The following is a 26,305-nucleotide window of genomic DNA, read 5'->3' as shown; positions in this document are numbered from 1 at the left end:
TCTCCACAACTGGTCCCAAACTCTGGAATAGTCTCCCGCCAGAACTCAAATCAGTGCAATGCCCCATTATTTTCAAAAAAAAACTTAAGACTTGGCTCTTCCATCAAGCTTTTCCATAGCATCAGCCTGCTGAATAATATCTGCCAAGGACCCCTCTAGGTTATTTTCAATCATCCTACAAGAGAGCTATATAAGAACTTCAGTTTATTTTCAACAACCTACAAGAGAACTACACAAGAACTATACAAGTTCAGCTCTAGAACTTCTTTGAACCCCCAAAGAATACCCCAAAAAATACCACAAAGAATACCAAAAGAATTCTTCTAACCAACTTCAACTCCTTGGCAGTCCAAAACCCAATACCCGCCCTCCTGACAGCCCCACGCCATTGATTAGTGCCTCTACCCACTTTTAGGCTTTGTATATAGTACTTTTATGTTATCAACCCATATATTTATTTCCAAGTTATTTTTTTCCTGTTCCTTGTAAGACATTTACTTGTCACTGTTGTTATTGTTCAAAATGTAAACCGAATTGATTAGTAATTCTGTTACTGGAAAGTCGGTATAGAAAAGATCTAAATAAATAAATAAAATAAATAATGTCTGAAAAATCATAAACATTATATAGGGGGCCTCACATTGCCAGGTTGATCATCTTTTCTCTTGGCCATAGACGCGGAGAAGGCCTTCGACATGGTACACTGGCCTTTCCTATTTGGAAATGAGGGAAGGGAGTCCCTGGGCTCCCAGGAGTCTGTCAACTTCCGAGCTGTAGCCCTTCTCCTGCGTGACACGCTGTTTAGCCTCCCAGTATTGATCTTGACAGGGCCTTGGGAACCTGTGGCTCTCCTACCAGCCTTGTTTCCTTCCCCCCCCCCCACCCCGCAGAGGGCCTGTCCCCTTCAGAAATGAATTGCGGCATAGCACCACTGCATTCAGCTATCCCTAAGCCAGGCTGCCGGCCTGACAAGATTTCCTGCATCTTGTCTCAGAGTGGCCGGGCATGCTACAGAAGTACAGAAGCCGCGTGACTGCAGCATGCGGGAGAGGAGGGGAACACGGCACAAAGTAGCCTCTAGCTCGAGTAGCCCGAAGCCACAGAGGAGCTACACTACTCTCTTCCCCCAGCCTTGGACTGCCCTGATGATCAAACCAGAAACAGCCAGAGCAGTTGCTACTAAAAGAAAACTAACCCTTTTTTTCCCTCTAAAGAAACAACAGCCACAGCAAAGGAAGAAAGAAATTCAAGCAAAAAAAGGAATATTTCCCTGCTGCTGGCAATACTTCTAGAAAGGAGCCTTCAGGGGAAGAGGGAACAGGACCCCTGGCTGTCAGATCCCTGGATCTGCTGCGGACTAAAGCTGATCAGAGATTATCAACCCCTCTGCTTGCCTGGCTCAACCTGAGGAATGGCCCACAAAGGAACCTAACACCTCGGGGAGTGTCTTAATTTCTCTTCTGTCCCTTCTTTCTTTTTTCTTAACTGCAGGTTTGCACCTCTACCATCTGCTGGAGACATAGAAATACTGAGGGACTGCAGGTGGCACTCTCAGTTATGTAGCAGTACCTTAAAATTTTTAGTTCTCTGCCTCCATCTGCTGGTGGGGATGCAAAACCTACTTGTCTGGACTGATCTGGGGTACGAACAGGAACATCCATTAACAAGATCAATACTGCCTCTGTACTTAAGGTGAAGCAAAAACCGGACTAAGCCAGATCTAAAGCCCCAGCATCTTCCAAGAATTCCTGTAGCTGTGCTGTTACAGCAGCATCAAATCATTTGTGCTACAAATGGCAGATGTGAATTTGGGCATTAACTTTCACATAATGCAGCATCCAGCTCTGAAAACTGCCGTGCAGAAAGAAAAGCATTAGTACAAGAAAATTATTCCTTACCTGCTAATTTTCGTTCCTGTAGTACATAGGATCAGTCCAGACCGTGGGTTATGTCCCCCGTCCAGCAGATGGAGTCAGAGCAAACTTCCGAGGGTGCTGACATATAAGCAGGTGCACCCTCCAGGGATCCTCAGTATCGAGAATATCAAAGCCTAGCGAAAAACAACACTAGACAGAAAGTAGGATGGATCAAGCGCCAATCAAATTGTAACCACAGAACATATAACCAATGCAACTTGCAAGGAGAACTGTGAAGAACTAGGCAACCACAACAAAACATCAGAATGCAGGAGTTGGAGGGACAGGAGATAGAACGTACACGAGCAGGCGTCTGACCATTACTGAAGAAAAGAAAACCCGGGTGGGCGTCTGGACTGATCCTATGTACTACAGGAACGAAAATTAGCAGGTAAGGAATAATTTTCTTTTCCCTGTACGTACTAGGATCAGTCCAGACTGTGGGATGTACCAAAGCTTCCCTAAACCGGGTGGGTCCCTGAAGACCCTGCTCGGAGGACCCTGTCCCCAAAGGAACCCGCCTCATCTACCGGCATTTGCAACCGGTAATGCTTCGAGAAGGTGTGTAGCGACTTCCATGTAGCCGCGCGACAGATTTCCTGAATTGGAACATGTTGAGACTCCGCCCGGGACGTGGCCAGGGCACGCAACGAATGAGCCCGGACCCCCTCCGGGGGAGCCTTCCCGGCGCCTATGTAGGCCGAGGACACCGCTTCCTTGAGCCACCTTGCGATGGTAGTTCTAGACGCTTGCAGTCCCCTCTTGTTCCCGGACCAAAGCACAAAGAGATGGTCGGACGTCCGGAACTCATTGGTCACTTCCAGGTAGCGCAGCAGAGAGCGCTTCACGTCGAGGCGCCGGAGGGCCTGGGGCGCATCTGCCGGGAAGGCCGGCAGTTCCACCCACTGGTTCAAGTGGAAGGAGGACACCACCTTAGGTAGGAACGAAGGAACCGTTCGAATGGAAACTCCCGAGTCCGTGAAGCGGAGGAACGGTTCCCGGCACGAGAGCGCCTGAAGCTCGGAGATGCGCCTTGCCGAGGCTATGGCAACCAGGAACACCGTCTTAAGGGTGACGTCCTTAAGGGAGGCCTGTCGCAGCGGTTCGTAGGGAGCCTTACCAAGGATCCGGAGCACCAGGTTGAGATTCCAGGAGGGATAGGGATGTCGCACCGGCGGCCGCAGGTGCTTGACTCCTTTGAGGAAGCGCGAGACGTCCGGGTGAGACGAAGGATTTGGATTTCCCGTGGTACGAGCCAGGGAGGCTAGAGCAGAGACTTGCACACGCAGGGAGTTGTAGGAGAGACCCTTCTCCAAGCCCTCCTGGAGGAAGGCCAAGACCTGACGGAGCGAAGGCGCCGTTGCGGAGGCTCCATGTCCAGCACACCAGACCTCAAACACCTTCCAGACCCGTACATAGGCGACTGAAGTGGAGGTCTTACGTGCCTTGAGAAGAGTGTCTACCACGGTTACTGCGTATCCCTTGCGCAGCAGACTCTGCCTTTCAAAAGCCAGGCCGCGAGACAAAAGTGTTCCGCCTGGTCCGAAAATACCGGACCCTGATGGAGTAGCCGCGGAAGGTGTGACAATCGCAGAGGTCCGTCCACTACCAGGTTGAGCAGGTCCGCAAACCACGGGCGCCGCGGCCATTCCGGCGCCACCAGAATGACCTGCCCTGGATGATCCTCTATCCTTCGCACCACCTTGCCCACCAGAGGCCACGGCGGGAAGACGTACAGCCGAACATGAGGAGGCCAGGGTAGCACCAGGGCGTCCACTCCTTCCGCCCCGTGATCTCTCCTCCGACTGTAGAACCGCGGAGCCTTTGCGTTGCCCGACGTTGCCATGAGGTCCATGGCGGGAGCTCCCCAGCGCCGAGTGATGAGTGACATTGCCTCGTTGGAGAGAGCCCATTCCCCCGGGTCCAACGTCTGCCGACTCAGGTAGTCCGCCTGAATATTGTCCACGCCTGCGATGTGGGAGGCCGCCAGGCGGTCGAGGAACCGCTCTGCCCAGGCCATGAGATGGGCCGCTTCGAGGGCCACCCCCGGGCTCTTGGTGCCTCCCTGTCGGTTGATGTAGGCTACCGTGGTCGCATTGTCCGAGAGAACCCGGACCGCACGTTGTCGGATGAGAGGCAGGAATTGAATGAGCGCCAGACGGACTGCTCTGGTCTCCAGGCGGTTGATCGACCAGGACGCCTGTTCCTGTGTCCACTGCCCCTGAGCTGAGCTTCTGAGACACACGGCCCCCCAGCCGGTCAAACTGGCATCGGTTGTGACCACAATCCATTCCGGCGACTCCAGGGGACAGCCCTGCGCCAGGTTCTTGTGGTCTAGCCACCACCGAAGACTGAGTCTGGCCGCCGGCGGCAGAGGTAGTATCGCCTGATAGTCCTGCGAGACCGGTTTCCACCGCGAGAGTAGCGCCATCTGTAGGGGCCTCAGGTGTGCAAAGGCCCAAGGTACCAGGTTGATTGCGAAGGCCATCGAGCCCAGGATCTGCAGGTAATCCCTCGCTATTGGGACCTGGAGAGCAGCAAAATGGAGGATTTGCTCCCTCAGCGACTGGGCCTTGTCCGGCCGCAAGAAGACTTTGCCTTGAGCGGTGTCGAAGCGTGCTCCGAGAAAGTCCAGCTGCCGAGACGGAAGGAGACTGCTCTTGCCGAAGTTGACTACCCAGCCTAGAGACTGCAGAAATCCGACCACCCGGTCGACCGCCTGCTGCCCCTGAGAGAGGGACTTCGCTCGGATGAGCCAATCGTCCAGGTAAGGATGTACTAGAATGCCCTCTCGCCGGAGCGCAGCCGCCACCACCACCATGATCTTGGTGAACGTCCTGGGTGCCGTCGCCAACCCGAAGGGGAGGGCCTGGAACTGGAAATGCTGTCCCAGTATCTTGAAGCGGAGGAGCCTGTGATGGTCCGGACGTATCGGAATGTGTAAGTAGGCTTCCGTCAGATCCAGGGAAGCTAGGAACTCCCCCGGATGAACGGCCGCTATTACCGAGCGGAGGGTTTCCATGCGAAACCGGGGTATCCAGAGGACCTTGTTGATTTCCTTGAGATCTAAAATGGGACGAAAGGATCCATCCTTCTTGGGCACCACGAAGTAGATGGAATAATGACCCGAGCCCACCTCTCCGGAGGGGACGGGAGAGATGGCCCCCAGGGCTAGGAGCCGGTCCAGCGTGCTTTGTACTCCCAGGCGTTTGTGACTTGCCCCGCAGGGCGAGAAGACGAATCTGTCTTTGGGGCGATGCCGCAAATCCAACGCGTAGCCGTGCCTTAGAATATCCAGGACCCATTGATCCGTGGTGATGTTGGCCCACTCCTCGTAAAACCCGGCTAGTCGTCCTCCGATCCTCGGGAGGGGGAAGTGGGCCGGCCTGACATCATTGGTTGGACTTGCCGGAAGCTCCCTGCGCCGAAGAATCCCTTGGTGGTCTGCGGCCACGAAAGGACCGGGTCCAAGACTGAGACCTGTTCGAGGGGTTTCTCGGACCCTGGGGCTTGGCGCTCCGAAATCGCCGTTGAGAGCGGGACCGATTCCTGGAGAAGGAATTGGGCGGACGATATGACCTCTGGCGGTCCTCGGGCAACCTATGTACGGAGTTTTCCCCCAGGGATTTAATGATCTGGTCAAGATCCTTGCCGAAAAGGAACTTCCCCTTAAAGGGTAGAGAGCCTAGGCTGGACTTGGACGAGGCGTCCGCCGCCCAATTCCGAAGCCACAGCAGTCGCCTGGCGGAAACAGCCGAAACCATGGTCCTCGCCAGGACTCGCAGCAAGTCGTGGAGAGCATCGGCCCCGTAGGCAATGACGGCTTCCAGCCTGTCCGCTTGCGCCGCTTCCTCAGGTGGCAATTGCTGTGAAGTAAGGAGCTGCTGCACCCACCGTAGCCCCGCACGCTGGGTGAGTGAACCACAAATAGCTGCGCGGACCCCCAGCGCAGAGACCTCGAAGATCTTCTTGAGGCAGACTTCTAACTTCCTGTCTTGGACATCGCGGAGGGCCGTTCCCCCTGTAACGGGAATCGTGGTCCTCTTGGTGACGGCAGAGACTGCCGAGTCGACCTTGGGTACTTTAAGCAGGTCCAAGAAGTCTCCGGGGAGAGGGTAAAGCTTGTCCATGGCTCTGCCCACTCTGAGCGACGCCTCCGGGGTGTCCCATTCCCGTACCAAAAGGTGTAGGAAAGACTCATGAATCGGGAACGTTCGCGCCCGGGGACGTAGGCCCGCCAGGACAGGGTCCCCTTTGGAGCTTGCTGAGGCAACGGAGGGAGCCGGAGGCCCAGGCGGTTCGACGGGCGGGTCGAGATCCAATTCCTGGAGGACGTGTGGGATGAGGTCAGACAGCTCCTCCTTTCGGAAGATCCGGAGCACCCGTGGGTCGTCACACTCCAGGTGCGCTGCCAGTAGCGAATCCTCATCAGCCGAAGCCGGGTCACTCCCCGGGTCCTGCGGTGGGGTCGCTCCGCTGGGTGGAAGAGCCAGGAGCGTCTTCTGTCCGCCCCCCGAGGGCGCTGGATTGGCCCCCCCCACCCCCACCAGCCGGGGCATCTTCGCGGGCGTGGGGTTCGCTTGACCACCGCCAGGCGACCCCCCCACCGGCTGCAGGCTCTGGCGGTACGCCTGGTGCATTAGGAGAACAAAATCCGCCGTAAACCCCCCTGCCGGTGGAGGGACGGCGAGGGCGAGGTCCGTGGAGGGGCCCGAAGCGATGGGGGGGGGAGGATGAGGCTCGAATCGGCCTCAAGCGCGGCGAAAACCCATGCTGTGACTCCTCAGCTTCCGAGTCAGCAGCGCTCTCTAGCTCTAAGATGGCCGCCGCTCCCGCCAAAGAAGGGGGCGGGGCCTTTCCCCTCAAGCCGCGGCGCTCCGAGCCTGACGGCGAAAAAGGCGGGGAAGCCGGTCCGGACTCCCCCCCGGGGAGAGCGACGCCGGAGGAGACATCCCGCGATCCGCCCTGCCCCGGGTCGGCGCCGGTAGCCCCCTGAAATCGCTGCATGGCGTCCGGTCGGGAGGGAGAACCCCTTCAGCGACCGCCCCTGGGGCCGGATCCGGGGAAACCGCGCCGCGGGAGGAGCGGGCTCGTCCGCCCAGGCTCAACTCCGCGAACCCTCCCCTCAGGAGCAGCAGGGGAATGGGACTTCCCTGCTGCCGCGGCCCCGGGGAATGAACACGTCGCAGGGCCGAGGGGGAGGGGTGCGAATCGCGGCGCTCCGAACAGGGGAGAGGCTGGCTCCACCAGCGTGCCCCTGAGCCGTCCGACGGCGAAGCTGTGAAAGTAAAATAACAGCAACAGAAACTTACCGCCGGAGAGAGGAGGAAAAAACAGAAGAACAAAGGGCAGACAAATGAGAAAATTAGTCCTGCTGGCAAGCTAACCAGGGCTGCAAGACCCGGGCAGGGGCTCAGAGAGACTCCCTGAAGAGAAGAGAAAATATTTTTTTTTTTTTTTTTTAAACTCTATTTAATAATTTAGAACCCAGGCCTGCTTGATCCTGTCCTGAGAAGAAAAAGATAGAAATAGTGGGGCAGAAGCCACCAACTGGGGAAGCAAAGGTTCCCCCACTCGCATCTGCTGGAGTCAGAGAGATACTGAGGATCCCTGGAGGGTGCACCTGCTTATATGTCAGCACCCTCGGAAGTTTGCTCTGACTCCATCTGCTGGACGGGGGACATAACCCACGGTCTGGACTGATCCTAGTACGTACAGGGAAGGGTAATTATTTCCCTGCCCCAAAGATCTTATGATCTAAGTTTGTACCTCAGGCCATAGAGGGTAAATAAGTCGAACAAGGTCACAAGGAGTGTCAGGAGGAGGGCCAGGGACACAGATAAATGTCTCACCTCAAAAATGCTGCTCAAGCCAGGAACACACTGGCAGCTGCCTCTTTTTCCCCAAGTCACAACCAGCCATTCTCAACATGACTAACAACAACCAGGAAATGATAGCACAACTGATGGCTTACCTGCTGGCATCGGTGCCTCCAGCAAAGGAGCAGGGGCAGCTGGAGCTGACACTTTCACGGATGAGACAGTGACTGGTGGGAAAGCTCTATCCTGCTTCTTAAACTTAAACTTCTTGAGATAAGGAATTTCATGGAACTCCTGAGCAAAATACAACAAAGAAATAACCACACATGAACCAGGGTGAAATTATCACAACACCCACCCTTCTAGGTCCCTAATGTCCAGGTGCTGAAATTTGTTTCGAAGAGCCCCAGCCCCCGCAGTAAGCAACTTTCCGGTGTCCCCAGCATCTCAGAGCTCACCTTGGGGATTGTCCAGTTCATCCTGTCGGGGGTCTGAGTTTTGGCCACACACTTGGTCCAAGCACTGATGTTTCCCATGCAATAGTATGAATCACTCTTGAAGACAAACTGCCCACTACACTCCTTGCAGGGGAGAAGGCCACCAAATGCCATTCCGTCTGCCACCCGATCCAGAATCTTCAGAAACAAGATAAAATCATGACCAGTGGGTAGAAAGGATCAATAATTAAAAATAAAATTCAACATTTTTTTTTTAATTAACATTTTATTCATAGTCACTCAACAGGTAAATAACAGTAATTATGCCCATCAGTGGCGGACATAATCTTTCAACACTGACAGAATTTAAAGCCAGGAGGTCTCGATGGCATGTTATCCTGAAGATGAAGGGAACAGGAGAGTCATGGAACTCTAGGTTTTAGAAACATTTAAATTTTTTCCCTTGGAAATCCAAAACTTGCTCACACCAGATTTTAACCCAAAATCTGGGCAAAAACAACCTGAAAATCAGATGCTCTGGACTTGTTTGATGAATTAAGGGAAAGAACAGATGGTGTGAAGGAGTGTTGTCTATTGACACAGAGATCAGGAAGACGGATGCTTCAATTTTATACGGCATGATGTAAAAGAATTGCATTATTTTCTTATACATGTATCAAACTTGGAAAGGTTAAATAAGAGAATAATTTTTTTAAAAATCCCTCATTATATTACCAACCAGGAGCACTTATGGGATTGCGGAGCCCATCACACTATTGACTGGGGGACAGTACAAAAAGGCAACAGGGGCCCATTTTACTACTGACTGGAGGCCTTCTGCGAGGAGAAGCTAGAAGACCATGACACTACTGACCAGGAGGTCATTCTGTGAGGAGACCTCAGGGCCCATCACACTAAAGACCAGGGATCATTCTGTGAGGAGGCCTCCTGAGATCATTGCACTACCAACCGGATGGCACTCTATGAGGAGACCTCTGGGCCCATTACACTATTGACCAGGGGCACTTATGAGGATGCCTCCTAATTCTCATTTTCAAATTTTACTGTGATGTAGTTTGGGCATTCAAAGTATGCGGTCGAACTGACAAGATGCTCAACATCTTATTTTATTTATTTATTTATTTATTTATTTATGTTCTACTTTTCAGGCACTTTCAAAGCGGATTACATTCAAGTACTGTGGGTATTTCCCTGTCCCCAGAAGGCTTCAACCTAAGTTTTTGCCTGAGGCAACGGAAGATAAAGTGAATTGCGCAAGATCACATTTTGTTTGAATAAAAAGCACTATGACCTTTGGGATGGAGTAATCAGAGGTGTAAAAGTACAAAATGAGTCTGATTTACAAGAAGCTCTATACATTTTTATTTAAGGGCAAGTAGACTTTGGAGCTATTTTCATATCAAAGTTCTGAAAGTCAATAAAAGAATATATAAAGGGATTGAAAACCATAGAAGCTACAGCTTACCGCAGACTCCCCTGAGGGCACCTCCTGTTCATTGGCGATCAGCAGTTCCTTAAGGTCATTGGTGGAGCAGTTCTTCTTCAGCCCATCTTTGATTTTCCAGATCAACTGTGTCTGCTCCTGTTGGATGAGGATAACAGGAGTACAAAGGCACATTACTACTCATCTTCTGATCTTATTCCTCCATCCACCTGAACAGTCTAAATACATATGAAGAGATGAGCAGGGAAGTCCCAATAGCCAAGAGGTGGGCATTATCATCAACTTGTGCCTTAACTCATAAGTACCACCATGCTGGGTCAGACCAATGGTCCACTGAGCCCAGCATTGTCTCAGACAGAGGCCAATCCGAGTCACTTGGAAGTACCTGGCAGATACTATTGGGAAGATCCATTTCCTGTTGGTTCACTCCCAGAAGCAAGAGATAACAACCCCTAAGTCTACCCGGCTAATAACTATAAAAGTGACGACAATAGGAATCGGATGATAACAAGCCCTTTATTAAAATGCCGACTCTGGCCGAGTTTCGCTCCCTTGCACAGAGCTGCCTCAGGGGCAATTCATTTTACCAGGACTTGATTTGATCAATGCAGAAAATATCGTATTGATTGTGCCTTCGGTGCAGATGTGTTCTCACTCAAATAGACCGTATCTTAGCTAGTCAAGAGCTCTTGACTAGCTAAGATACGGCTCGTCAATCTAAATTTGTCATGTACAGAACGTTTTGACTTCAAAGCAGCTATTACGTAGCAATACTATGCTGATTAGAGAAAGTCTATTTGAGTGAGAACACATCTGCACCGAAGGCTTGTTATCATCCGATTCCTATTGTCGTCACTGTTACACAGCTCACTGGATCGGCTACCGCTTTGTTTTTTGGGTCCGTCCCTAATAACTATAAAATCCATTTTTAAATCCAGGAATAATAAATACACATTAAGGAATACTACCAAGACAACATCCTCTGACAACATATAGTACAGTTTAATTGTGCGCCGAAGAGAAAAAATGCTTTCTTAAATTTGCTACTAGTTAATTTGATAATGGGGTATCCCCTAGTATTAGTATTATTTGATAGAATAAATAACCCATTCACTATTAACTTATTCCACACCACTTATTTTATAAACTTCTATTATATCCTCTCTCACCACTGAGAACCCTAGCTCTTTGTCGAAGTCCCAAGGGTAGACCTTGTGATAAAGCAAGTCGAAAATGCCAAAACTCTACAGCAAGTCGGAAGAGAAAACATGCTTCCAGACATCATGTTCCTTACCCAAACAAAAAGGCCATGCCACACATAAGAAAAACTCTTCTTTTTCAGGTCTGACACTGAAAAGCATGTTATTGCATCTACTTAACTGAATCCAAAATCAATGGCTCTGCTTTCAGTTATGGACCAGTCTAAGTACTTACAGGCCGATACAGTAAAGTTCGCGGGAGAGCGCCTGCTGTCCTGTGCGCGAGATTCAGTAAACTAAAATATTTAAATTAGGGCCAGCAGTAAAAAGAAGCGCTAGGAAACTAGTGCATCCCTAGCACCTCTTTTTGGACAGAAGTGGCGGCTGTCAACGGGTTTGACAGCTGATGCTCAATTTTGCTGGCATCGCTGGCAAATTTGAGCGTCCGGTTTTCAACACAGAATTTATGGGGGTCTATGATGGACATGGTGCGATTACAGTCCAGGCATAGACGGAACCCTGACACCATGGCAAAAAATCGAGCCGCTGTATGGTCGACGGCCAGTAGGCCGCGAGAGCTAAACTAGACGGTAATCGACGGAAAATGGGTAAAAACTTACCTGAGTACCGCGGACTGAAAAAAGTTAAAGGAGGGACCCCTGTGGGGCAAATAAACTTTTAGTAATTCCGTGAGGAAAATTCCTGTCAGGAATCTCTGCAGAGCTCCTTTACTGCGAGGCTACTGCTGCACGGAAAAAAGAAGACTGAAGGGGGACCCCTGCTGGCTGCAGGGTTAGTGCCATGCTGGGCATGCCCAGTAGGGGCCAGTCAAAGTTCTGGAAACTTTGACAGAAGTTTTCCATGACTGGGCTCCATCCTGTGATGTCACCCATATATGAGGACTACCATCCTGCTTGTCCTGTGAGAAGGTTGTTTAAACACTATTTAAATCCCCACATTCATTCTTTTTTTTTTTATGTAAATTTTTTATTGAACCAAAGAAACAAATATAGAAGTACAGCAAAACATTGAGGTCAAAACAGTTTTCATGTAAAGAACTTCAATAATCAAATAAAATATCTTCTCGCCTTGTAAACCCCCCACGCCCCCTGTCTCTTCTTTTCTCTAAAACCGATTTCTAAGACCCAAGCAGAAGAATGTCCAGTATGCTAATTATATTGTATTGTCCAGTTCATCTTATCGCTAACAACAAGGTGACAGTTTGTTGGGACTCTTTGAAGAATAAAGCTCATGAAGACTCAATTTTAGCTCTTGGTGGTTACTTCTCCATTGGGGTTGCGACGGAAACTGGATAACGAAAAGCCAGCTTACTGGCCACTAACAGTTGATTGAGCTTAATCCACTTAATAAAGGTTCCCACGTCTGTTGAAAAGCAGGTAGCTTGTCTCGTCGTATGGCAGTGAGATGTGCCATCCTTTAACATGAATGGAGTCTGTGTATCACTGCAGGTAAAGATGGTGTAGTAGGCAGCGAGCCGCTATAAATACATGAGAAACGAATGTTTGCGTTGGTTTAGCCACGTCCTCGCAGGAGAGATTCAGTAAAACCTGGGCGGGATGGAAAGTGATGTCTAGCGCAATCAATTCCCTCAGCCATCCTTGTATGTTATCCCAGAAAGGGATCACTACAGGACATGACCACCAAGTGTGTATATACGATCCCACCTGCCCACATTGCCGCCAGCATTTATCAGTGACATGAGTATACATAGTGTGCAATCTAACCGAGGTCAAATGCCACCTGTACAGTAACTTGTAACAGTGCTCTTGAATGGCTGCAGAGATAGAGCATTTAGCTGTCCTCTGAAAAACAATATTCCAATCGTCCTCAGTTAATACATCCCCAATTTCATCCATCCAGGCCCGTACATGTGAAAAGACATAAGGAGAATGCGTATATAAAAGTGAGTACAGTTTAGAGGTAACCCCCTTGATCTTGTCAGCATGGTCGCAATATGACTCGAACAGGGATTTAGTAGGACGGACCGCCTGGGTATCCCTAATCTTCTGCAGGAAATGTCGAACCTGTGCAATCCCCAGAAAGTCCTGTAAATCCCCCCTAAACCTATCTTGAAGAGCATGAGATGACATTAAATCACCCTCCTTCCAGAAGTGACTAACATTGACTATACCCCAATTCGCCCATTTATGGAAAACCCAGGAGTGAAGGCCTGCTGGGAAACAAATGTTGTGAAAGATGCGTTAACTGATAATATATGAAGGAGCCCACCACTTGACCCCTCCACTGAGACCATATGGTAAGCGTGGTATGTACACATTCATTCTTTTAATGTCAAAGGTTCATTGCTCAATGAGAAATTTAGTCTTACCTGTTAATTTCCATTCAGTGAATCCTTCTAAACCAGTCCAGACATGTAGGTTTACACCGCCTACTAGCAGATGGAAGCAGAGGACACATCTTTTTCAGTGACATCACTGATATACAAATTGGTCAAAGCAATGGAAGCAAAAATATTGATCCTAAAACTACTACTGACATCAAGAATATCAAAATGTATACAAGAAATAACCTCCAAGATAAATCCCTACTTGAAATCCCAACCAGTGATCCAGTGAAAGAAATAACAGAAAGTAGGCGGTAAGGATAGTACTCTGGTTCTCCCCATAAGGAGTGAGTGAAAACTTCTGAAAGACCCAAGATTTACAACTATGAAAAACAGCACAGCCACAAACTTCCTGGGAGAGTCCTGAACTGGTTTAGCAGGATTCAAGGAAAGGAAATTAACAGGTTAGACTAAATTTCTCCTTCCGTTCTATCCTGCTAGACCAGTCCAAAATACATGGGAGGTACCCAAGCCCACTCTCGCTCAGGTGAAAGAAAGCAAGCTGCCCTGAAAAGGCCTCCCACAGAGCAGTATCCCCACTGGCTTGCAGATCTAAATTGCAATGTGAAAAAATAAATTTAAGGAAGACCAAGTGGCCACCTTATAAATCTCCTCCATGGCCATCACTGTAGCCTCTGCTTCAGAGAATGCCCGAGTTCTGATAAAATGAGTGCAAAGCATCACCAGAACCTGAAGGTTCTTCAATAATATGCTGAGGGACCAATCTTATGATCCACCTGGACCATTATAATTTTGAGGACTGCAAAATCCACAGGACAAAACATCCAACCTACTGATATTCCTGAAAGATTAGTCATCCTAGATACCTGAGAATTTGATGAATATAGGAAAATTGGTTCTTACCTGTTAATTTTCGTTCCTGTAATACCACAAATCAGTCCAGACTCTGGGTTTTGCCTACCATCCAGCAGTTGGAGACAGAAAATATTTACTGACACTGGCATATAACCTAGTGTGCCACCTGCAGTCCCTCAGTATTGACCTGTATCAAAGCCAAGATAGCAGAATAACAAATATTAATCAATATCCCTTGAACAAGCAGTGGGAAGTGGAAACTTAGAATAAAGAAAGACTGGTCCCATAACAAAACGTGAAGGACTAAACAAAACCTGTGCCATTCTTCAGATTAATTACAAAAACATGTCAAGTGGACTCTCCTGAACTCCCCATATCCACTGGGTGGGACTCTGGACTGATCCTTGGTACTACAGGAACGAAAATTAGCAGGTAAGAACCAATTTTCCTTTCTCTGTACTTACCCGGATCAGTCCAGACTCCTGGGATGTACTAAAGCTTCCCTAACTGCTGGGGTGAGATTGCGAGAGCCCCGCTCGAATCACTCTCCCCCAAAACCCTTGGCTTCTGGGGCCTGATCATCCAAACGATAATGTCTGGTGAAAGTGTGTAAAGACTTCCAAGTAGCCGTCCTACAAATCCCTTGTGGTGACAATTTGCTGACATTCAGCCCAGGAGGTCGCCTGGGAACAAGTAGAATGAGCCCTTAAGCCCACCTGGACCTGACGTCCCTGACAGAAGTACACTGAGCCAATGACCTCCTTCAACCAGCGTGCAATAGGGGCCTTTGACACCTTATGGCCCCCCCTTTTTTTTTTGCACCACTCCACAGTATAAAAAGATGATCTGACAAGCGAAAGCTGTTTGCAGCTTTCAGATATTGCAATAGAGTGCGCTTGACATCCAAAAGCCACAACTCCCTCGCATGAGAAGCTGAACCCTCCAAAACTGGAAAAGCTGGGAGCTCCACAAACTGACTTAAGTAAAAAGACAACACCACTTTCGGTAAAAAGGCAGGAACCGTCCGCAAAGAAACCCCTGAATCCATAATTCACAAGAAAGAATCTCAACATGATAAAGCTTGAAGCTCCAAAATCCTCCTAGCAGAACAAATCATCACCAAGAAAATAACCTTCAACATAAGATCCTTTATTGTAGTCCGCTTCAGAGGCTTTCAAACTAAGCTAAGGCTCCAAGAGGGACACAGTTTCTGAACCAAAGGCCACAAATGCTTCGCCCTACGGAGAAAAGGCACCACATTCAGATATGCCGCTAGAGTTGCCCCATGCACCTTGCCCCAGAGACATCGCAAGGCTGCCACCTGAACCCTAAGGGAATTAAAGGACGAACCCTTCACCAGACCTCTTTGCAAAAAAGTAAGGATATCCACCACAGAAGCTCGCATAGGAACACCACCTTGCTCCGTGCACCAATCCTCAAACATCTTCTAGATCCTCACATAGGCTAAGGAGGTGGAGGACTTCCTAGCTTGCAAAAGAGTAGAAATAACATCCTCTGAGTAACCTTTGTCCCTTGAGCTTTTCCTCTCAAAAGTCAAGCCGTGAGGCAGAAGTGAGCCGGATGATCCGAAAATATGGGACCTTGACGGAGAAAGTTCGGCAGATTAGAGAGCCTATACGAGCTATCTCTAGATTGACCAGATCAGCAAACCAAGTCTTCGAGGCCACTCCAACGCCACCAGAATTACATCTCCCAGATGGACCTCCTTGCGCCGCAATACCTTGCCTACTAGCGGTCTCGGCTGAAACACATACAGCAGAACGTTCTTCCTCAGCCAAGGAAGAACCAAGGCGGCGATTCCCTCTGCTCCATGCTCTCTTCTGCGACTGAAGAAGCGGACCGCCTTGGCATTTCGCTGAGTTGCCATTAAGTCCATGCGGGGTTCACCCCATCTGGCACTGATGAGAGCCATTCCCTCCGATAGCTCCCATTCCTCGGGATCCACTTTCTGATGGCTAAGGAAATCCGCCTGCACCTTGTTGGCCCTGGATATGTAAGAAGCCACTAACACCAGATGTTGTTCTGCCCAGTGGATCAGCTCCAGAGCTTCCTGAGCCACCGCCCAACTCTTGGTACCACCCTGCTGGTTGATATAAGCCACCATTGTCGCATTTTATTTATTTATTTATTTATTGTTTTTGTTATACCGAGTTTCATGATAGGCATCACATCAACCCGGTTTACAAATAACAAGGAGTGTAAAGCATAACGTAACGTAAAAAACAATATTTTCAATAAGAACCTTGAACTTTAAATACAGTGAATCAGAAAAAGGGAGAGGGAAAGTTACAAAAAACAAGGAAAATAAACTTGGGATGGAAGGGGAGAAATTGAACAGCACAATATTTACATTTCAGCCTATTGATACATTAGAATAGCAAGTGAAAACATAAGACTATGAAACGGTACATAGGTAATCAAATGAATAAATATGACACAGTTGTGAATGGTAATAGTATGATAAATATTCAGCAGGAATTAGTGAGAGAGGGTTTGAGGTTGGTTGTCATTGTCAGACAAGATTCTGAATGGACAGCCACGCACGAGGGGGAGAAAAACCCTCACCGCCAAACGCACCATTCTCGTCTCTAGGTGATTGATAGACCATGACACCTCTTCCGCCAACCACTGGCCTTGCAACGACTGATCTTGATAGACCACTCCCAATCGGAGAGACTAGCATCTGCAGTGACCATCGTCCACTCTGAGATCTCCAAGTCCACCCCTTGACACAATGGTGCCAACCAAGCCACCACGAAAGACTGGACTTGGCTACTTTCGTAAGTGGCAAAGGAAGCTGAAATTGCTCTGATAACAGATCCCACTGGGAAAGGGACACCACCTGCAGAGGTCTCATATGCACAAACGCCCAAGGCACAAGCTCCAACATGGATGCCATAGAGCCAAGAACCTGAAGGTAAACCCAGACCCTGGGCACAAGGCTCTCCAACAATCTGTACACTTGCGACTGCAACTTGACTATGCACGCCTCCGTCAGGAAAACCTTCCCTAGTTTGGTATTGAAGCGCTCTCCTAGGAACTCCAACTTCTGAGATGGGACAAGATGACTCTTGGTCCAATTCACTATCCAGCTGAGGGACTGCAAGCGCTGCAGCACCAGATCTACCGCTTGCCTGCATTTGGTCTCCGACTTCGTCCGAAGCAGCCAGCCATCTAGATACGGACGTACTAGCACTCCCTCCTTCCTAAGGGCTGCTGCCACAATCACCATCACTTTGGTGAAAGTCCTTGGGGCTGTCGCCAGCCCAAAAGGCAGGGTGCAAAATTGAAAATGCCTGCAGAGGATGTTGAACCTCATGAGAGGCCTCTAGGAAAACTAAAGAGTCATGGGATAGGAGGCAATGTCCTTTCGTGGATTACAAACTGATTAAAAGACAGGAAACAGAGAGTAAGATTAAATGGTCAATTTTCTCAGTGGAAAAGGGTAAACAGTGGAGCGCCTCAGGGATCTGTACTTGGACTGGTGCTTTTCAATACATATATAAATGATCTGGAAAGGAAAACGAAAGTAAGGTTATCAAATTTGCGGACGATACAAAATTATTCAGAGTAGTTAAGGGAATGGTTAATTAAACAGAAAATTTCATAATGCCTCTGTATCGCTCTATGGTGAGACTGCACCTTGAATACTGTGTACAATTCTGGTCGCTGCATCTCAAAAAAGTTATAGTTGCGATGGAGAAGGTACAGAGAAGGGCAACGAAAATGATAAAAGGGATGGAACATCTCCCCTATGAGGAAAGGCTGAAGAGGTTAGGGCTGTTCAGCTTGGAGAAGAGACAGCTGAGGGGGGATATGATAGAGGTCTTTAAGATCATGAGAGGTCTTGAACGAGTAGATGTGAATCGGTTATTTACACTTTCGGATAATAGAAGGACTAGGGGGCATTCCATGAAGTTAGCAAGTAGCACATTTAAGACTAATCTGAGAAGTTCTTTTTTACTCAACGCACAATTAAGCTCTGGAATGTTTTGCCAGAGGATGTGGTTAGGGCAGTTAGTGTAGCTGGGTTCAAAAAAGGTTTGGATAAGTTCTTGGAAGAGAACTTATCCAAACCCAGTATCCCAGTAGCATGGGATCTTCTTGGTGTTTGGGTAATTGCCAGGTTCTTATGGTCTGGTTTGGCCTCTGTTGGAAATAGAATGCTGGGCTTGATGGACCCTTGGTCTGACCCAGCATGGCAATTTCTTATGTTCTTATGAAACCTCTGATGATCAGGCCAGATGCCTATGTACAAATAGGCCTCGGTCAGATCCAGGGACACCAAGAGCTCCCTCTTGCGTACCACCGCAATGACGGAGTGGAGAGCCTCCAAGCGAAAACCAGGGACTTTGAGAGCCACATTTACTTTCTTCAATTCCAGAATGGGACAAAAAGTCTCTTCCTTCTTTGGAATCACTAAGTAAATGGAGTAATGTCCTTTCCCGCGCTCCTCCACGGATACAGGACAATGGTTCCCAGGATCCAAAGCTGGTTCAGAGTCTGCTGAACGACCAGTCTCTTTTCCGCAGAGGTGCAAGGGGAGACCATGAACAGATCTCAAAGTGGACAAGCAAATTCTAAAGCGTAACCTTGTTTTATCATGCTTAAGACCCACTGGTCCTTAGTGATTGTGATCCACTCCTTGTATAACAGATTCAAATGACTCCCTAAAAGCGAGACAGAGGAGTAGACCAATCTTGTTTCATTGTGCTGACTTGGATCCAGAGCCACCCCTGTTGGGCTTTCGCCCATGAAATGACTGGTTCCAGGACTGCTGCCTCCCCAAGGCCTGTCTCTGAACACCTACAGAGGACCTTCCTTGACGAAAATGCCTGTTCCCTCGGAAGCAAACAAGTCCAGAAGAGGAATTCCTCGCCCCTCTAGGCTTATCTTCAGGCAACTTGTGAATCTTATTGTCCCCGAGATGTTTTATCAGTTCCTCCAAATCTTCTCCAAAAGGCAGCTTCCTCTTGAAAGGCAGCACTCCTAGTTGAGACTTGGACGAGACATCAGCCAACCAGTACCTTAACCACAGCAGTCTCCTTGCCGAGACAGCAGACATCATGGTCCTAGAGGACATCCTGATAAGGTCATACAGTGCATCCGCGCCATAGGCTACCACAGCCTCCAACCGCTCAGCCTGTTTTGTCTCCTGAGAGGATATGGTCCTATCGGACTGCAGCTGTTGTACCCAATGTAGCCCTGCTCGAAGTATAAAACTGCTGCACACCACAGTCCAAATGCAGAGCGCTGACACCTCAAAGATCTTTTTCAAATGGACCTTAAACTTCCTGTCCTGAAGATCCTTCAAAGCAGCCGCACTCCTTCCCCTCCGCGGCTTCAATTGCAGCAGCCTGCCGCCCCGCGAATGTGTCCAAGATGGCTGCTGTTCCCGCAGTGACAGGAAACGGGTCAAGGGCTTCCCATGGTGCTTGCACAAGTCCTCCCGACTCGCACTGCTGTTCAGACACCCCCCTCCTCCCACAGGCAAGCCCAAACTGCCCTCTCCCTCCGGGAGGCATTGGGAGCAGCAGCTTTTGCCCAAGTCACGCGTGCGAATCTCCACAGCCAGCATGCTTTGAGTCACGCAGCATGCTTCAAAAGCGACCACCCGCGGGAAACCAATGCTGGAGGAAAGGAGCATGGGGCAAAGCCTCCTAACGTTGAGTACCACTTGGTGTGAGCTGCACCACTGACAAGAGACCGTGACTCTCTTCTCTTTTTTTTTAAACTTTAACAAGGAAAAAGAAAAACAAGAGGCACACTTTCCTGTTCTGAAGATTGGCAGCAGCTTCTTTGATCCTCCTGGGGCAGAGGGAGCTGGATCCACCAGCTTTCAAACCCCCAGCGACTAAGGACCGAACAAACTAAAGGTCCCCAACCCCCTGCTCATCCACCTCAAGACCAGAAGGGATAGCCCCACCAGGGCCTGCCAACCTCCTGGGAGGAATCACAAACTCTTTTTCTTTGTTTTTTTTAAACTAAGTCCAGACTGCAGGTTTTTCACATCCACCATCTGCTGAAGACAAAGAAATACTGAGGGTTGCAAGTCGCACATTAGATTATATGCCAGTGTCAGTAAAACTTTCTCTGTCTCCAGCTGCTGGGAGGAAAAACCCAGGAGTCTGGACTGATCGGGGTACGTACAGGGAACTAAGAAGTGGAGAGACCTATCCTTATTTTGACATTGCCCCTTTGGGAATGTAGGGAAAGTAATTGTCTAACTGGCCAAAAAGACTAGCCATGTGGAAAAATACTAGTAGGGATTTCTGCAAGATAACGCCTGTAAATCTGAAAAAACAGGGCCAATCAGTGCACAATGTATTAACAATTAGCTTTCTGGCCAATGGCATGGCAGAGTTTTTAAGTGTTACAAGCACTCAAGGCTGCTGGGATGTGCATGCTGATCAATGCCACCTTCAGTCAAGCCAGCATCTAAAGCCTCTGCTTGAACTACAGTGCAGAGGTCAAACACCACCTGCAGGCCAGCACACAGGAAATGAGCTCTCTGGGGAAAAGTGTCACAGGGCGAACAATAAACTACAAGGCATGCAAAACCCCTGTTTCGCCACACCCTATAAAAGAAAGCTTGCCAAGCCAGACCTTAGATGTTGAAACTGCCACCCAGCTACGCGGCCTTAACTATTTATTTATTTATTTAAAATATTTCTATACCGGCCTTCATGAATGGGATTCATATCAGGCCGGTTTACATGAAACAAGGGAAAAACCAAGTAACTATAAATAAGAAAGGTCGAAACAATCAAAGTTACAATAAAACAGGGGTATTAAAACTTGGGAGCTAGAGTAGCTAGGAATAAGTGAAGTAGGAGTAGGAGCGACAGAAATTAACTAGATAATTATCATTTAATATGGTATGAAATTGGTAGAACTATGTCCATATTGTAATTGCTGACCCCATTGAGAAAGGGGAAATCCAAATACAGGCATACAATGCATTCACCAAGAAGACAGCCCCAGAATGTTACCTCTATGGCTGCAAAAAAACAAAAGGCCCAACCGGGACCTGGGCACCAACTAACCCACCCCCCCGACCCCCCCCCCTTCCACAACTCATCCCCTTGCAGCTTTTGGCCCTGAGAAAAAGGATACTCAGACCCCCCCCCCCCCCCCCCCCAAAAAAGAGAGAACACCTGAGCCCAGCTGACTCTTTTGGCTCAACCAGCCCCAGAAGAGAACCTGGGAGCCACCTACCAGGCCATGCTCCCAGATAAGAGGTTCCCAAGGGGGGGAGGGGGGGAAGGGGGGGGGGGGTAAGGCTCAATAGTGGGTAAACAAATCCCAGGAGAGAGCTACCTGCTCCAAGGAAAAAAATTCCCAAGCTAATTCACTTTTCCCAAACTCAACCAGGCCCTGCAGGGATCCTAGGAGAAATAACCGGGCTCACTCATCCTCAACAAGAGCAATGCAAAGCTCTTCCCTCAGTTTGCCAACATGGCCATGTGGTATCCCACTGTCCTGCCCTGTACAAACATGGCCGGGGAGAAAGATAACACTCACCCTGCTGACACGCTCAGCACATTTGCTGCGACAAAGCTATGTAAGGCTCAATAGTGGGTAAACAAATCCCAGGAGAGAGCTACCTGCTCCAAGGAAAAAAATTCCCAAGCTAATTCACTTTTCCCAAACTCAACCAGGCCCTGCAGGGATCATAGGAGAAATAACCGGGCTCACTCATCCTCAACAAGAGCAATGCAAAGCTCTTCCCTCAGTTTGCCAACATGGCCATGTGGTAGCCCACTGTCCTGCCCTGTACAAACATGGCTGGGGAGAAAGATAACACTCACCCTGCTGACACGCTCAGCACATTTGCTGCGACAAAGCTATTGCTGCCAACCTTTACATGGTCGTCTTTTTTTTCTTTTCCACATACTCCGCTTAGCTCCAGGATGAAACATCGGACCGGGGGGAGGGGCAACAAATGGCAGGGGGAAAACATCAGGGAGGAAAGGATGAAAGACCCTCATTTCTGCAAGTGCCTTAGTACTATCTTACTCCTCAGAGGAAGGGAGCTACTGCTATCACCTCTGGAGAACTTCCATGGAGGAAGACAACCTGCAGGTGCCAGCCCTCTTCCCAGCACCTTGAAAATGTTCGCCGTCTGCTCAACTGAAAAAGGGACAATCATCTATCGCCTCAGGAGCTGCACCAGAATCGTCCTATTCGTCCGGCCTAACCAGGTCTCAGCTTCCAGCAAGGGAAATACATCCATCATCAGCTAGAGACAGAGAATACTGACAGGCTGATGACAGAGCAGAGGTATATGAGGACTGACGGCAACGAGCTTTTGGTCTCTGTCTCCATCTGCTGGCTGGAGTGCATAACCCACTTGTGTGGACTAGCCTAACTGGATGGAGAAGAAGGATATATTTTTGGCCCAGTAATTTTCCCCTGCAACATTTAGGGCTTCCAGCTCAGTTGCAAGCTGGTGTTTCTCCCCTGGATAGCCCACTCAGTTGTTGCAGAGATGATTCTTAGCCGGGGCTAGAAACTGCAGCTTCCTTCAGATCCCAGTTCCATTGCACCTTAAGTCTGACCGAGCACTCATGCCAAATACACGTCAAAAACCATGGTTTACCTCTACATGCCTCCTTTCAAGCATTTAAGGGTCGTAATGTTCTCAGTCTAGTTTCCTTAGAAATCTAAAAAGCCTAAAATGTTTTGTAAGAATAAAGTCATTTCCCAGATGGATCTTTTGGGATCGTTAACTTTTATCTTTATTTTTTCCAGTTACTAACGTAAAATTATAGTTTCCCCTCCCACCAAAGGAAAGATTTCGCATCTGTTAAGCAAATGACAATGTAAGTGTCTGCATCTGCAGAATTACAAGGAGCAAAGAGGCCTGCTCATAGCCTACTGCAGGCTGATATTCGCAGTTCTGATTGAGAATGTTTAGGATTATGCATTGGGAGAAAATCGGGATGGGACCACCTGCTCCTCGACTGGGAGCTTTGGCACAAAACCTCTGTTTTCCAATGATTTATCCAGACTTCTCTCTCTATAGTTACATGCAGGGCATCGCCCTTGCTAGGTTAAATGGCTCTGACAACAGATAGGGCACTGGTCACCACAGGTGCTACGAAAGGAAGGCATGGCCAAGAGCAGTGGACATGAGGGTGGGAGAGACTATTAGCCTGGGACTGAGGCAGGCACACCCGCCCAGCTGCGCTACTTGAGATATAGGATCAGAGGCAGCAAGGAGTATATTAAGATTCCTGCTGCATCGCACTTTAGCTTTTACTATGACCTTAATTGGCCACAGCAGAACAAGATGCCCTTGGCTAGGACCCGGTGGGTAGCAACTTCAAGTCTGAGCTACTCCTGTGAACTTAATGAGGCAAACTGTTGTGTACAGGAGGCTTCTGCGACTCCCCCTGGGAGGCCATCGGCTCATCTCTCACCTTCAGTAGCTTCTCTTGCTGGGCTTCTTTCTCCTTCTCCTGTTTCTGCTTCTTTTTCGATACAGGTGGTCCATCCACTTCATCTCCTTTCCTCTTCCTGAATTAAAAGAACAAAAACAAAATAGAAAAAGCCAGAAATAAAAAATGAAAACCAAACAGCCTTTATTAATTAAAAAAAAAAAAAAAAAAGAGTTTAAAACATGAATTACATTCCAAAGCTCTCTCCAACCCCTACACGGTGCGAAGTAGCAGAGGCATGTGTTCCATCCCAAGCCACAGAGCACCTCATCACCTGCCAGGAAATCTCACCAAACACAATGTGACCGTCTGGAAAAAATGCACTTTCGAACAGCTGTCCCACGATGCAGAGTCCCCACTGTGCCTTACTGATTCAAACATATACACATGACCGCATCAGGCCCAGTGCAGGACTCTTCCCAAACCTGGCACCTGCTTCTCGCACCAGCAAGGGGCTGGGTGGAGGAGATGCAGCTGTCAACGAGGCAATGTTCACAGCTCCCCCGCCCTCCCAATCTCTCTCTACAATCTCCAAAGGGAGCTCCCAGCCACAGGACTGTTGCAGAGATGGCTGAGCAATGGAGGGAGGTGAGACAGAATTAAAAGACCAAAAACTTAACCATCCCCCATCCCCAAAAAAATGTTAGCTGAAAATGAACAATGTAATTAATATCCCATTACAGCAGTGCAAACCGAGAAACACAGAGAGAACCTTATTCACCCAAATCACCAACCACAGACAATGCTGGTGCATCTTTTAACAAGCCGTTTTACGGGCTACATTACATTGTTTTTTTCCATCCATTTTCGAACACAGCACCTTTCTACACTTTTTCTCCCTCACTCATTCACCTCTGTCACTCATCTTCCTCCCCCTCGGTCACTCACCCTTCCCTCCCCCTCGGTCACTCACCCCTTCCCTCCCCTCAGTCCTACTCACCCTCTGTCTCCCACTGCCTCCCTCCCCTCACCTCCCCCTCCCTCCCCTTCCCTCAGTCACTCCCCACCCTCTCTCAATCCCATTCCTCACTCTCATCCCCTCCAATCCCCTCTCAGCTCATCTACAACCCCTTCCCTCTCCCTCAGCCCTCCTCCACTCCCTCTTTTTCTCTTCTCCACAACTTCTTACCCTTCCCACTTACTCACTCACATCTCTGTCCCCCCTTCCCCTCAGTCACTCCCCCCTTCCCGTCACTACCCCAGTCACTCCCCCCCTTCTCCTCAGTCACTCCCCCTCTCCCCCTCAGTCACCCTCGGACGGCGCAGACGGAAGATCTCCATGGGTCCCTCCCTCGCGTGCACCTCGCCACTGCTCCTCCCAGAGCCATGTTTTTTAGCAGGTCACGCTCCGTTCTGATCGACGTGCTCGCCCGCGCAAGCGCGGTAGAGCTGCTCTCTACTGCGCATTTGCGAGCCTTCGGTCAGAGCCCATTTATAAGGTAGATGAGCAATGAGACAAACTAAGCTAAACCTATAACTACCCCACATCCCACCACCAGCTGCTGTTCCAACAAAGAGGAACATCATTAAAAATGATAAAGAAGCAGAGGAAAGAGCAAACTAGAAAACCCAAAAGGCTCTTTTTCACTCCTATGCCAGCACAGCAGCTCTGTACTGTGCATCGAGCTTCCCCGCCTCCAGCCCCCACACTCCTGGTCTTCACAAAACAGGGTGTGTAGAGACCTAGTCAAGGACTGCCCTGCATCTACTTCACAACATTCACTCAAAAGTGTCACGTGCACTCTGAGTAAAGAAGAAAGGATTTCAGGGCTGGCCCTGTGGCTTAGGCTGCAGCATGGGAGACAAGAGTTCAGATCCCCCCCCCCCCCCTCCCCCTGATGGGCCCAATTGGGCCTGGGTGCACTGTAGAGATGGCAAACTTGTGCTTATAGAGGGAAGAAAGATTGCTGCTGCTACTCTGGTGGCCCCTACCAGCCAACCAGTGGCATTCAGGGTGCATCTCTGCGTCACTTCCTCTCCAGATTTAGGGTCAGAATGGGGTCCCTGGCTGCCTGGAGAGGGGAAGGAACAACAGAGATCATAGAGGGTACTAAGGGGCAAAAAAAAAATCAAAGAATTTCAAAACTATACAGCCACCTCCTTGTAGTTCTGGGGAATTTTTTTTTTAAAGAGATTTAATCTTCATGTTTTGGTAATGTGTGTGTGTCCCTGATGAGATCAGGGCGCAGAGCATTAAAACCATCCCCCCCTCCCCCCCCATACAGGATCTTATTCTCAGCTAAAAGGAGAAGGGACCATCCTCTGTTCATAAACTTCGGCTTGGATGTTAAGCCTCAATGCTGATAAAAGAGCACTCACCAACCCCACCCGCCACATAAGACGCCCACAGTGCCTGCATTTCAGGTACTACAAAATCTTAGACAATTCATGTAAAGACAATTCACGTAAAAGTGGGCGCCACACCCTGCACTTTTACCCACCTGCTTTGCCCATTACCTCTCGCGAGACCTGATTATTATTATTCTACTTCTCTCACCAAGAGACGGCCCTGCATACAGGACACATCCTGTATTAAAGCCATACAGCAAGAGAAAGGGGATCCCTGCACACCGAAAGCAAGCCTGCTAATTTAAGCTCAGAGGCATTGCGCATTAACAATTCTACTTCAGCCCAGTTCTCTTAGTGCTGACGTTCCACTGTACCATGAAAGGATCAATAACATTAGTGGAGTTTCAGACGTATGTAGTTATCATCCTTCTGGTGCAACAATCGAGATATGAAGCTGTATGGTTCAATTAGGTTACCACCTGCTGACTGACTTTCCTGGAGTCCTGACAGACCAGTCTGTACAAGTGGGATTATC

At 49.0% G+C, this 26,305-nt stretch overlaps 1 protein-coding gene across 1 annotated transcript in view; it reads right to left on the bottom strand.

Moving 5' to 3' along the window:
• PARP1 (poly(ADP-ribose) polymerase 1) overlaps positions 1 to 26,305 on the bottom strand; it is a 233,401-nt gene that overhangs the window by 143,953 nt on the left and 63,143 nt on the right. The window contains exons 5-8 of the mRNA XM_029593046.1: positions 23,464 to 23,560; positions 9,659 to 9,775; positions 8,194 to 8,370; positions 7,891 to 8,029 (exon numbers count right to left, since the gene is read on the bottom strand). Of these exons, the coding sequence (XP_029448906.1) occupies positions 7,891 to 8,029; positions 8,194 to 8,370; positions 9,659 to 9,775; positions 23,464 to 23,560 (530 nt within the window). The remainder of the gene's footprint in view (positions 1 to 7,890; positions 8,030 to 8,193; positions 8,371 to 9,658; positions 9,776 to 23,463; positions 23,561 to 26,305) is intronic.

This window comes from Rhinatrema bivittatum, chromosome 3 (genome assembly GCF_901001135.1).
Source record: "Rhinatrema bivittatum chromosome 3, aRhiBiv1.1, whole genome shotgun sequence".
Lineage (NCBI taxonomy): Eukaryota > Metazoa > Chordata > Amphibia > Gymnophiona > Rhinatrematidae > Rhinatrema > Rhinatrema bivittatum.
This window is presented reverse-complemented; position numbering and strand designations above follow the sequence as displayed.